Source organism: Paralichthys olivaceus, chromosome 8 (assembly GCF_024713975.1).
Source record: "Paralichthys olivaceus isolate ysfri-2021 chromosome 8, ASM2471397v2, whole genome shotgun sequence".
NCBI lineage: Eukaryota > Metazoa > Chordata > Actinopteri > Pleuronectiformes > Paralichthyidae > Paralichthys > Paralichthys olivaceus.
In genome coordinates this window covers 14,683,072-14,697,184 of record NC_091100.1, presented here as the reverse complement: position 1 = coordinate 14,697,184, position 14,113 = coordinate 14,683,072, and the positions used below count along the sequence as shown (strand labels likewise).

General features: G+C 41.7%; 2 protein-coding genes across 7 annotated transcripts in view; both read right to left on the bottom strand.

Moving 5' to 3' along the window:
* Positions 1-692: 692 nt before the first annotated feature.
* On the bottom strand, positions 693-6,753 carry znf207b (zinc finger protein 207, b). 2 transcript variants are annotated; one of them, XM_069530277.1, is made up of 11 exons: positions 6,576-6,753; positions 5,785-5,911; positions 5,528-5,666; positions 5,008-5,190; positions 4,741-4,816; positions 4,550-4,611; positions 4,157-4,296; positions 3,673-3,771; positions 2,551-2,802; positions 2,064-2,220; positions 693-1,480 (listed from the first exon to the last, which is right to left on the bottom strand). In XM_069530277.1, exons 1-11 carry the CDS (start codon positions 6,614-6,616, stop codon positions 1,329-1,331), a joined length of 1,428 nt encoding a protein of 475 aa, XP_069386378.1. In that variant the 5' UTR covers positions 6,617-6,753; the 3' UTR covers positions 693-1,328. The 2 variants fall into 2 exon arrangements, with proteins under 2 accessions (XP_069386378.1, XP_019939854.1); XM_020084295.2 differs by lacking the exon at positions 3,673-3,771.
* A 2,255-nt stretch (positions 6,754-9,008) lies between these two features.
* Positions 9,009-14,113, bottom strand: part of rhbdl3 (rhomboid, veinlet-like 3 (Drosophila)) — a 52,171-nt gene continuing 47,066 nt past the window's right edge. For all 5 annotated transcript variants that reach the window (XM_020083713.2, XM_020083711.2, XM_069530598.1 and 2 more), the window contains 3 exons: positions 12,850-12,950; positions 11,950-12,010; positions 9,009-11,757 (listed from right to left, as the gene is read on the bottom strand). In XM_020083713.2, coding sequence (XP_019939272.1) covers positions 11,486-11,757; positions 11,950-12,010; positions 12,850-12,950 — 434 coding nt within the window. In that variant the 3' untranslated portion in view covers positions 9,009-11,485. The remainder of the gene's footprint in view (positions 11,758-11,949; positions 12,011-12,849; positions 12,951-14,113) is intronic.

Below are 14,113 nucleotides of genomic sequence, written 5' to 3'. Positions count from 1 at the left end.
GAAACTATGACTGTATCTCACATTCAAAGGCAAATTGAATCTTCAATGTTTAGCAGCTTTTGTCCTCATCCAACTTGATGACCACTGACTTGCTGATAGACCGATAGAAAATCCTAGTAGCAAAAAAATGTCCAACTTGGTACTATAATTAAAGGTTGTCTTAACTTCACAATGAAAAACATTGACAATGGATCTTCACAAAACTGGGATTTAACACAGAGCTGCTGTATTGATGGGTTTATTTTTCTTGCCCCTATGCTGTATTGGAGCACAATTGTGACATATGGTTAACATTAAAGCATCAATGTATGTTCAAGGACTGACATGCATGTACATACAAAAAAATAGGAATGAGAATTTGTACAAACTTCAAGTATCAGTTTTCATCATATCATGCATTTGGAACCAGAAGTTGGCCAACATCTGAAGCTTTGAGCACAAACACATGTGGGCCACTAATGTCACCGTCTCTGAAATGTAGGGAAATCTTTTAAATTTAACATCCAGTCTTTTATTGAAAAGTGATCTCCACAAAAACAGATGATGGCGAACTTTGTGTTTTGATATGAGAATTAATAGGAACATCTGCTGAGATGCTGCAGTCTGATAGAGCCATAAGACATCAGTAAATAAATACATCATGAGTACAAACCTTTCTGACTCACCTCCACGTACGTCAGGAAAAACCAGCATTGGATTTCAAGATGGATTTTATTACAACAGATTCATAAAACATTACAAAGGATGCATACAGGTACCCTTTCAACCAGGAAATATTAAAAACAAATCTGAAAGAAGAATAAAGCTAGAGACTGATGAGTCATGGATTTTTAACCCTACTCAGTTGGAATCATCTTGATTATTGAGACCCTCACCAACCAAGGTTGGGGACGCAAGTCCAACAGCACCTACACGTGCTGTGAGGGTCACAATCACTCTACCAAAGAAATAAACAATACAATAATCAAAGGTTTACAAGAGAAACTTGCCTTTGTAAGGGGTTGGTACGTTCATGTAACTCCAGCAGCTTCAAAAGAAATATGAATCATTTTACCACACTTCACTTCTATAAACCTGAGTGAAACCTATGGGGAAAAATATAGATAATCCACACATGTAATCAAATAAGCACAAAATAACTGTCAGGAACCTGTGTGGTGTCTTTCTGTTTTCCAATATAGATGTTACATTTAATGTCCATGTGTTCTAACAAATAAGGTTTGTCTTCACCACCACTGGTCTTACTGTTCTTTGCCCGCAGCTAGGTTTGAAAAAGGATGAGAGAAAGGTGTTAACCTCAAACCTAATGTGGTGGCTGCTTTGCTGCTTCAGTAGCGTCCAGCTGGAGACATGACGGGCGGCCTCATGCCCATGGGAGGGCCTCCCTGGTAAGGGGGCACCATAGGAGGACCCTGCCCATATGGAGGCATCCCTCCTGGCATGTAGCTTGGCATGCCCTGAGGAGGAGCACCATACTGACCTGCAGAGGGAACACAGGGCGAGTGGAACGTGAAAATGCAGCAGGTCTTACAGATTCAAAAGAGGTCTCTTGAAATTCAGCTTGTGTAAATTATTAATGTGTTGGATTTGAGAGTAACAACATTCTGGTTTAGATACACCCCCTTGACACACAGAAAACACATCTCTTGCTTTGTCCTTGTGGAAAACTGTGATTTATTTTGTTTTATATATTGTCGAAGAAAAAATTTGTGGATTTAATCTAGAAAATGTCTTTCCCAATATAAATTAAACAAAATAAACAATTTAGTAACAGCACATATTACTTGCCAAGTCAAAAAAGTGGACCTCATGTTAGGTTTCTCTTTCAATCTCTCAATCATGAAGCTCTGAGGAATAGTTCTCCTTTTAGCCGTTGGTCGGCAGATTCACCCTGATTCCCTATTTCTAGTCTTTTTGCTAAACTGAGCATACTGGCCACAGGCTGTCGGCCTATTATTTAACTGACAAGTAAATAATCCTATTTCTCAAAGGGTCAAACTGTTGCTTTGAAGAACATCGAATGTCTTTTCCACAGACTCATTTCTTCATACATAGTTTCTTACCATGCATGGGATGCCTCATGCCTGGCTGCTGTGGTGGCATCCCTTGCTGTGGGGGCATTATGCTGCCCACAGCTGCCACTGAGGGAGCAGCCGCATGAGCCTGACCCGGCCTGGGTAAAAGACGCTGGTAACGGGGCAACTGGGCCTTCATCTCCTCCTGTTGCCAGGGAAAACACACAGAGCAAACGTTCAGACTAAAGAAACACTAGTATGCCCCTTACAGTACAAAGATTAATGTTTACAAATACGATGAGGAACTGGGTACCAATAGTGACGTGCCCTGATTTCAGATTGAGGATATTCAAGTTCAGAATCATCCTTTAATATAATCACAAAACAGAAACTACAAAGTGAGATTAAAGATATACAATCTAAGTGGTTCGAGTTGATACTGCAACATGCCATTATCTGTGATTAAATGTACTATTATATATATCAGTCATTACTTACTGTGAAAAGGGCAAAACAGAAAGCTCAAGCAACTTACCAGTGAGATATCCTCATCAGGGTGGATCAACTTACTAGTTGCACTCGTGGTGGTGAGGGTGGCAGGCTTACTGGTCACTGTGGCTGGGGGTTTGGCCACAGTGCTGCTAGAGGGGTTAGAGGAAGAAGAAGTGGAAGAGGACGAGGAGACAGAGGGCTGGGTGTAGGCAGGGAATGTTGCTTTGGGAGGGTCGGAGGAGGCGGCTGTACTGAGGGCGTTTGAAACTACGGCTCCTGAAGCGCTCTGCTGGGCCTGTGCAAAGACAACGAAGAAGGAAAACATTTAAAAATACAAAAGAAGCATTAAAGACAAAACAGATTGTGCCTTTCTAATGACCATTATAGAACAAATTACTCAGAAGTACAAATCTAACATTCAGTTTTTAAGCGTTCAGCTTTTTAACACATGTATTTATATTTGGTCTCTAAATCTTGTATGATTTCACTATTAAAAACTAAAATAACCTAAATAACAGCAACATGAGCTTATAATTCAAAGCATTTCATTTTACATGTCGATCCTTTATTTCTAAATGCAGTGAAAATTTAGCATGAAATGATCCAATTCCATTCAAATCCACAATAACAAAGAAAATATACATATACTTTAGCATACTGTAACATATATTTATTTACTGTTTAAGCACTTCTGGTTGGAGGCAAACTGCATTTCGTTGCTTTGTACTTGTAACATGTGCAATGACAATAAAGTTGAATCTAATCTAATCTAATCTAAAATTAAACTCTTGGATACACACAGAACCAATCGGCACAGTGCAAAGTCTTTCAAAGCAGAATGAGTATTTTTGCAGACTTCATGCTCCGGAGGTTTGGAGGGGCTGATGATGCAAACTGAAAGACTGTAAATTCCTTGATATGCCTCTTTCTGGATTAATCAAATAAGGCACATGCACAGAAAAAAAGCTCCCACACAAAACTGATGCCGGTTCATTTTAAGAATAATAATCCTCACACCAACATTAGAGCCAACGTGCTTGTTTTGATGCTCAAATAGGCTTACTAATAGTGTTAGTAATCAGCGTAGTGTACAGCTTTGAAGAGGTAATAAATAAGCAACATGCAGCTGCCACAGTCCAAGCCAAAGTCCTGTCTGTGAGCGTACTTGTGGTGTGTTAGGAAAGGGAGGCAGGGAGGAGGCAGACTGAGGGTCTGCAGGTGCAGAAGAAACAGCTGCTGTGCTGCTGTGAACACCAGAGCCCATCTGCAGCATGGTGGAAAGGAGATCACAGCATTGGCATGTAACATGTCCAAAGAATCTATCAAAACTCAATTATGAGAAGAAAATATATAATAGTGACACCGATAGAAAAATGGGGAATAACTAAGTCAGAAAAAAAAGAAGTCGAGCACACTATAGAAGGAAAATATCAGAAAGTAGAACAGCTGTAAAACTAAATGTGTACATGATGCTCCTGAACGTTGTTTTTATATCAAACAATATAGAAGATTTAATTACAAAAAAGGTATAAAAACTTTTGAATAAACAACGGGTTTACAGAGATTTCCAAACTGTCTCTCAATATTCAGACAAACAAATAGACGGGGTAGTATGTGTGTGTGTTTTGTAGGGGTTGCATGGTGCCCACCTGAGCTGCACTGGGGAAGAGAGGTTTGGTGACCGCTGGCTGGGCTGCTGGTGCTGCTTGTCGACTGGGTATGACCCCTGCTGCAGGGACTGGGGCCATGTGGGGCATCCCTGGCCTAGGGGCCATGTGGGGTGGCATTCCTGAGGAATTAACCAAATATTTTTCCATCAGTACATACAGAATAATTTAAGACAGGACTATAACAGAAAACGTACGCAAGGAGGCACGACTGGCACTCGTGTCTGAAATCCCTCCTTTAATGCGACCATTTTTAAACTGCCGTTGCTCTTGTGACATCAACACATTGCACTGTCTATAGATGTAAGCAATGTGAGCTACACGTTTAGTCATAAAAATTGGGCATCAGTGTTCTTATGTATAGGAAAAACTCACCTGGAGGAATGCCTGGCATCCCTGGCATCATGGGAGGCATCATCCCTCCCATCGGCATCATCCTGAAAAAGCCAGTGAAAACAAACTGATTTGATGGAAAATTACAGCAAAGTCTCTATTTTACCCCAACACTAAGAATGGGTTAAAAACCTGAAAAGCATTAATTCCAGAATTCATGAGTGAGCTCTTACCCTGGTGGCATTCCATGCATAGCAGGAGGCATGCCGTGCATCATGGGTGGAACACCTGGCATCATAGGAGGCATTCCTGTAGATATGAATGAAGACATTTCATTACCAAAGATTCAACACTCCACATGAGATGCTACATGCCACAACAACTTTTGCCTGTTGTATCTGTTCCGTGCACTTAATTTTTCGCCACATCTTTTTTTCTTTATTGGGCAAGTTGCTTCTGAGTTGATTTCCAACTATTGCTGTTCCCTAAGAGGTCCTTGCCTTGATATCCTCCAGGTGGCATCCCAGGCGTGCCAGCTACAGGAGGAATCCCAGGCTGAGCCATTGGGGCAGCATAGCCTGTCTGGGGTTGAACAGGTGCAACCTGCGGAGCTGATGGTCCTGCTTCATCGTCGTCATCATCCTCATCAGAGTCATCCTGATTGTTTTTCTTTTTTTGGCTCTCTGCGAACAGAAAAAAAATGCTTGCTTATACTTTCATCTGTATTAAATGAACCTTCTACAAAGTCCTGTAAGCTCAGTTTTAAATGATGCACACGTTCTTCAGTAAGAATGCAGCTAGAGATCATAAAATTAACAGGGAAATGAGTTTGAAGGATTTACCCTGCACTTTAACCACTATACTCCACTTCCTCTCATGGCTCACAATGCTACCTGATACCAGAAAACTTCCATGACCTTATATGATCAGGGTTAAATGACATACAATGTAAGAAATAATTTCATTCAGTCTCCTAGGCTTTAGTCCACAAATTTACAATCTCCCTGCAGGTGAACAAACCTTGTGATTTCTGTTCTAATGTCCGTCTTCTTTCCTGCATGTCTTTCTCTGGTATCCCCTCCATGCCATAGATTTCCAGCTCGATGTCCGTTCTTCCAGGAATAGCATTTGGTACACTGTCAATGGTCTCTTTGTGTACCTGCATCACATGTAAATTGAGTTAGAGCACACAATAAACAAGTACCGTTCATTCATCACCTACTTTTTGGCGACAGCAAACTGAGACAAAGGATAACTGACGAGGAAAAGGCACCAACCTGCATGCAGTGGATGGCCAAACCCGGGCCAGTGTACAACTTCTTGTGACAGATGTGGCATTTAAAATGCTTCGCCTTCTGATGCTGAATGAGGATCTTTTCATCGTCAAAGTCTCGATTGCAGTACCTTGAGCAATGAGTTAAAGATTGTGCTCGAAAACAAGAAGCATGAGACACCATGAAACAACAGCAAGTTCGCCAAGTCGAATCACACACAAGCCTCCAAATTAAAACACGAGGGGGGAACAACGATGTATTTGTGTTCTGTTATCACTGCTTTTCCTGGTGTTGGTGACAAAAACACATCGTTTATCTATGTGGGTGTGACAACTTGTGACCAATGTTATCAAATATCCACAGTTTTAAATGATAAACGTGTAATCTTACACATCACCGATAATGAGTTTAAACAAGTTAAAACATTAACATGTCGCTTAACACGTTTAAACACACGTTAAAGCTTTAATCATAAACGCAATCAATCGCATATGCTAGCCGATTAGCTAATAATCAGTTTCTGTTTCTTCTTACCATCAACATCAATGTACCTGTATTCGCTGCTGTGTAAAAGCAACACACATCAACTGATGAGCAGACATTGCTCGTGGGTTGGATTAAATCACTTATTTTAGTGTAGTTTCCGACCTCCGAAGACCAAACACTTAAGCTAGCGCTAGCCCAGAGACGCTTAAAACGCGGATGGGCTAGCTCAGGCCTTCCCTTTGTCCTGCTAACGTGTAGCTAATAGCATTGCTAACTCGGTGTTCAGCCACCCGGTGAAGAAAGGATACCAGCACCATGGCTTCATCTGCTTCTTCTTCTTCCGTCCCATGTCTGAGGAATACTGTGAAAGAGTTCTCACGACGCTGAACACTAGTTTATATTATCTGTTTGACAGTGGCATGCTGTCGTCCCGTGATGACGCCGAAAATGGCGCTAAGCTGGAGGAAGTTAGCTGGGATGCGGATGACGTCACACTCAAGTCTCGCGATGACAGGAAACAACAGACGCGAGGTTCCACGCGCCTCCTCTGGTTTAGGAGACTGACTGATCGATTATCAAAATGTGATGGATACTTAGATCACCCATCGATCCGAGTCAGACCAACAAGTCAGAGAGATTTCATTTAATGTACTTTGTAAAACAAGACAAATAAAACATGGAGGGGTGGGTGAAGTGTTTGAGTCCACAAAACACTTTTGGAGTTTCAGGGGTAAACAATGTTGCAGCCAAATCCAATACAATTAAAACGTAAAAATACAACAAGAAAAAACATAAAGTGCCTCCATGCTGCTCCAGTGGTGTCATCCAAGTGTCTTCATCCAACGACATTCAAATTTGACTGGAAAGTGTTATTCAAACCATGTTTTTAGTCTAAATGTCCTCTGTGATCAACGCACGAATATGTCTGAAATTCGCTGTCAGACTGTTTACATGGGCAAAAGATACCAGCAGGAGAAGGCTGCTGCCAGAGAAAACCAAAGACACCCTAAAGGCCTTTGAGGGTTGGAGGTAACAGTGATTATCTGCAGACAGAAAGGGAAAGATGTGGAGGATTTCTTGTTGTTTGACGAACAGCCTCAGAGTCTGAGCTTTCCTCCTTCCCTCAGCTAAATATCATTTTGTTTCAACTGTGGAATTATTTTAAATAAACTGTTTATTTTCATTCATACATTCATTCGTATATATTCCAAAAAGAGCAAGGCAACAACTTATCATACCACTACATCTTGTAGTTCATTTAGTGTCCACTTGATGGAGACAACGTTGTAGAAATCTGATTCCTGCCTGGGTTTATTCATCAGTATCCAATCTGTGATATTTGTTGAGTATTCTGTTCAAAATTACAGAACAGAGGAATAAAATCTAATTTGAAAAAACATGCAGATGTGCTGTCCATAATAAGTTAGCACTTTTTTCTGGGGCTGTTTTTTATGAGCTTCAACATACAGTGACATTATATACAACAGTGTGCATTTAACGTGACTGTGTCAGTTTGGAGAAACTACTTCTCCTGTTTCAACATGACAGTGTTTGAACAAACTGAGTTCCTTACAGAAATTGACTGACCTGGACAGACCCCAGCCCCATTCAACAGCTCTGGGAGGACCCTCTACACCACTGAGCTGAGTCCTCTCTCCTCCCACCTCAGGGGATGACCTCCCTGATCCTGTTGTGACTGAATGGGAGCAAATCTTTGCAACCATGGGGTCTGAAATCTTGCAGAAAATTCCCCCAGCAGAGCGGGGACGATGACCACCTGTGGATCAAATGCTCTTGTGTCCACATATCTTAGGCCACATGGTGTAACAGGAATTGATGTATTTATTTACACTTAAAAGGGTCCTTTCTTTAAGCAGGAAGAAGTGCAGGGGCACAAGCCCTCTCTGATGTTTATGTGTTATTGTGCCTCCCTCCTCTGACCTTCTCTCTTCCATCTTCCTCTCACATCCAGATTCTGGTTTTTCCTCTGTAAAACAGAACCACATTTTAATAAGAGCTGCCTTCAACGAGCAGCATAAATGCTGAGACACTATGAAATTCATCCAGACCTATTCTCCCTCTGTGCAGCTTCTCATGTCCTCTCTTTCTCACCAAGGTGAATGATTACCTCTCATATTGGGGATTCATGATGTGGAAACTCAACGGAGGCGGCTTTCCTTGGTCGCCTGATGAATTTTTCATTGAACGCCTTTGAAAGCTCTGCTCTCCATATGGTTTCAATGGCTAGACAGCGGAGACGTTCTGTGGCAGCTTAAGGGGGTCCCCTCTCTCAATGAATTATGGCCGATTCTGGTGCTCTCACATATTCCATTGATCACTTTGACGTGTTTTATTTTTCACAAAGGCTCTTAGACCTGGCTCTCCACTCTGGGACCCTGAGCTCTCTCTAAACACTGGGTTTAGATTTGAAGCTAATCTGGTTTCAAGGCTGCAGACCTGCTTAGTTTGAGAACATTTCTTTGCACAATAGTGGATAATTCCTGTCGCTGGATGTTGAATAAAACTGGTATTTGTGTGACCTGAGATGAGGTCACAATGAGGTTTTTAGCAGGTTGACTGAGTTTAAAAGATTTATAATCCTGCATTCATATACATAGAAACATGCATCTTTGTCCATCAGCAGAATTTTGTGAAAGACATATCTGTAAACCTATGGTCAGATTTAAAACTGGTATTATGTCTGAGTTGCATCAGCGTCAGTCAAAAAAATCATAATCATATTTTGTTTGTGTATAAAACAGTTTAATGAATCCTGTATGTACATATCAAATGTACAAAATATGCACACTGTTAAAATATTCACTCACTCAGTTTAGTGTATTATATACAATCCCAGACCATCTTTAGAACCATTATTTTTTTAAATAGGGTGCATACAGGATATAGCTAACATATCACAATATAGACCGATCAAACAATTTGTACAACATACCAATATCACTATGTAAAAATAAAACAGCAAATGCATGTTAAAATATTAATCTGTATTTAATCATATTATATTAATGTCTGTGCGAAGCAGGTACCAGTGTAGCATGAGGTTACAGTACAGTAAAGTTTGACACTTTCTATCCCAGTTTGATCAATTAACAATTTCAAGTTGTGACAGGAACTAATGAGAGAGCATTGATTTGCTTCTTCACCACCGCCTACTGAACTGAGAGTGAAAGGACTCCAGCCCGGATGTAGTCGAGGTCAGGCGTGTGTGCTTTTCTACGTTTGGTAATGAGAAAAAGACCCAATTGCCCTCATGGGTGAACGTTTTAATTTGTTTCATCCCACTGACCTCAATCCACCACATCACCAATCAATAAATAAACATCCGTCACTTGTTTGCATTTTTCAAACATCACAAAAATCACAGCTAATGACAAGAGTTTGATTCCACTCCGGTGCTGTTCCACGCTCATCTCTAAATTAAATTTCCTTACACAAAAGCAATACTTATTTCCAGGTGTGATCTTCCCCCTGGTGTTGGTTTGGCATCATTTTTTAAAAAAAAAGTCTGAATTGGCACTTCTGCTTCTCTCTGTTTTTAAATCCGTACACACAAGATGTTAACAGATGTTACACTCCACACACACAACACACACACAAATGTCAAAGAGAAAAGTTAGAGTTTCATAGAACGCTGACCGCATATCAATCCTCCTCTTGGGATGTGCCAGAAGCTGAAGGCAACACTGAACAGCAACCTAGACCTTACTTCAAAGATAAATTCACAATGACATTTGACTGCTAGAATCTATATATTCCACAATCTCTCTATACTGTGAAACTTGAAGAGGTTTCTTCATTTAAGAGCATGGTCTTTCAGTTTAAAAGCAGCTTATTGATTTCACATCCAGATTTTGTCATGCTGTCACTCAACCCTGCGCCGGCTTGGATTTTTTTGACAGTCTAACCACTAGAATGCCAGGTGTAGTGTTGACAAATGAAAAAGTCCCGCCCTTGTTGTGAGTGTTCGCTATATTTTTTGGACAGTCCTTAATAGGTGGTTACTTTAATGCACTCCTGCCCTCCATGGCCTTCTTACTACACCAGCTTCCAATCTGTTTGCTTGAAGAAAAAAAATAAGGACACCTTCAGTTCGCTGGTCACCTTCAGTTCCCTGGTCCACATGGAAAAGCTACATCAATTAATTATTATTTTTTCACTTAAAAAAAACAAAAACCAACAGCAAAAGGAACGACAATGACAGATTTGTTGCACAAAAAATAAAAGCATGAGAAAAAACCAAAGAGCAAATGAGAAATCCAAGACTAGACGTTTCCCACGTGCATGGTAGTAGTGAGGGAGCGTGAGGAGAAGAGCTGAAGCTGGAGTGCAGGAAATCTGTCCAAGCAACAAAATATCAGAGAGATAGTCCACAGTTTGAGCACAAGCAGAGCAAATCCAAGCACAAGCAGCGGCTACTTGAGTGCAAGCACAGGGCTTTGAGTGAAAGCATTGCAATATCTGAATGTGAAATCAATAATTTCTGCTCTCAAACTGAAAGACCACACTCTTTAATAAAGGATAGAAAAAAAACATACTTCTTTTCCTTCTTATTAGTGACCTCATGTGTTATTAGCTGCTTGTAATGATGACAAATCCCCAACAAAGCCTACATTCTCATAGTACCTCATTCTTTCTTTACTGATGAAGAGGGCACAGGCAGACAACAGGATGTTTTGGAACTTGTTTTGTCTGAAGACAGTTGTTGCTGCCCAAGAGGCAACTGTGCAGAAATACTTTCAATAAGCTGATGTCGCCAGTAGGCACTGTTGGACTGAGGAGGAGGAGGCAGAGCAGGTTAAGCCACGTGGATAGGGCCTTTCCTGCTTCTTCTTGTTGTGTTAGATCCGAGGCTTCTCCTGTTGTCAGCAAACGTCCCACAGGTTGATACTCTTGAGCCGAGCATCCAACAGAGATGAGAACAAAGAGCAGGTGGAGGTAAACTTGGCGATGGTAAGGCTTAGCCTCAGATGTTGCAGGTGGGATGAAAAATGTATGATGACAGAGAGTCCTGCAGCAAGTCGGGAATCCCTGCATCAGAGCACTGGATGTAGAGGTGAGGTGGCTGTTCGACAACTCGGATTACCCCAAGATGAAGCAACAACGAGGGGTGAGGTGACTGATCCAGCGGGGCGGTCAGACCTCTACTGATGGAGGAGTATAGGGGGATACAGTGTCTCATCTGCCTCTAATAGTCAAGTCACGGCGGCGGGGGCAGTCTCACGTCGAGCAAGCTGTAGGCGAAAATGTTCCAAAAGACGGCGCAAAGAACAAACAAGGTGTAGACGCAGAAAAAGATCCAAAACAGGGACTGTTCCTGGAGCCGCTGCTCGTAGTTCTGCAGGACCACCACGCCCAGCGTCAGGCCGACCACCACCCCTCCCAGGTGCGCTACAAAGCTGGGGTTGGGGCAGGGAGGAAAGGCCGGCGGGTAGAACCGCAACCACACCGCCCGACCAAACTCTACACTCACTGTGAGCAGAGGGGAGAGAGAAAAATATGTCTGTAAGCTGTATATTTAACTCCTGATAGCTATGCTTATATATCAAAATGTAATTAAACAGTCATTTGTTTGAGGCGGAAGAATTAGTGCTGCTACATATCAACAGACAAATCCTATAAGTTGAGCTGAAAGTGACGTGTGGAGAAATTATTGAGACTTACTGCACACCAGAGCCATTGCCATCCGGAACAGCTTAAACTGACACTTCATTCCAGACCAGTTCTACAAAAAGAGAGAGAAATGACGGAGTATTCAGGAGGACATTTTCACGTTCTTATGAAAAATAGCAAACTGTGCAAGAAGGTCAAGTCATCCTTAGACACACACAAGCTGACACGGGTGCAACCCCAGAGACGCTGCGACCCTCAAACTGTTACTACTGGGTTCCAAAATATGATTTCAGATGAAAGGAGAAAGACAAGCTCCTCCATCCTGACCCAACGGATGTTATGGAGGATTTGCCAAGTATGTGTGTGTGTGTGTGTGTGTGTGTGTGTGTGTGTGTGTGTGTGTGTTGACCCACAGAGGACAAGGGCCAAACAGAGCAGGCACAGATGTCAAAGGACATCAGAGAGCGGTGAGATGAGATTTCCTCTCCTGCAGTCACTTAAACATGTGCACACGCTCATACACTTTTCTGATCTTTGCAGGGAAAGGAAAAAAAAAATCAATGGTGATGGCGAGGAATGTTTGGCATCTGTCGATAGAGAGGCACCTGCTGGGCCCCAAAACAGACGGCTCTGATGATATGGCAATGCTCTGGAGTGATGCTGAGTGATGTGATCACACACGCACGCACACAGGTGTCTGATGTCACATGATATTGATGGTGATGATGCTACTCACTAAAACACAAGAGTAATTCCTCCCTCTTATCACACTTGGACAGTATTTGATATGTCTGTTGTTTCATTGCAGGCCAGACAATACAACATTTCTTGTGGTGTCCTTAAGTGATTATCAGTGTCTTGTGCCACATCATTAATCTACTCTGCAACCACTCTTTGAGACAAACTGATGCTTAGGAACAATTTAACATAGATACAAAGACTAAGACTTACCATTACAACATTAGCCAAGTGCGCTGAGACCAGTGCGTACACTCCCCCAGATGACCCGACCACTGGAGCCGTCATATCTGTGACGGACACCGCCAATGACCCTGTAGTGATGAGGAAAGTCACAAGTTGGTAAAGTTATTATTTTGGTCTATTAACAAATTGAACATTAAGGCATTATCCACACCATTAATAAAAAATTATAAATGAAGACGTTCAACAATATGGAAGTTGCGGCATCAATTAAAAGAGTCAATGTGTGTACAACTTGAAATAATGACAATAATGTCGTTTGGGGCATTTAGAGGAGCATTTTTATTTCAAGTGATCCGGCAAACTTGTTCACCAACAGTTGTTTGTGTACAAGAGCAACATAACCTTTTATTCAGAGATAAAAATATCCCAAAACAAATGTAGGCCTTTTCTGGCAACCATGCAGAGCTGAAGGTAAGGTGTAGCCTGGAAGAGAACCTAAAGTGTCCCAGGTGTCATCATTCCTCCAGGTATTTTGGCCCGGATGACACTGTGGCAGTTTGAAATCTAAATGGTGGGTTCATTTTAATTCTGGCTCCTTATGACTGTGACAAACCATCAAGACAAGCATATGACAAGCTCAATTAAAAAATGCTTTTACTTGACACTTGATCAATTTAAGTCCAGAATTCAGCCTCTTATTCAGTTTTTGGTGTCGACCAACTCCTGAGGGAGATGTCATGTTCTTCAGCAACAAAACAATGTTCTATGTTCACAAGCTAAACTTTTATGCCGGCACTTTGGCGCTGAGCAACTGACAGTGAATGTATTTTAGATGTTCATAACTGAAACATCTGCCTGCAGGTGACAACGATGCTTTGAGAGTGGTGATGAGCTGAAACATCTAAAGAGCAGGAGAACTTCAGGGTCAGGTGATAATTCTCTGGGGGGTTCTTGTGTTTGCTGCATTCATTTCATCTTCCACGATAGAAACTCAGAAAAAAAATATTTGGACAGCTGTCATCCATGCCAACTATAGGCACACAACCACAGACCTGAAGGTGAGAATGTTTCCTTGACTAGATGAGATTTGCTCATTCTGGCAGAGAGCCATCTATTTTGTACGACATAAAGACTTTGCTGTGCTACTTGCTATTTAATGTGGGTATATTATAAACAGGTTTTCATGAATAGAGGCCTGTTCTTACTGTACCAGCACATGCTGTGATTTTATGTAAAACAAATGCATTCACACAAACCCCCCCCCACGGCTGCCACAAACAGGGAATTGCTG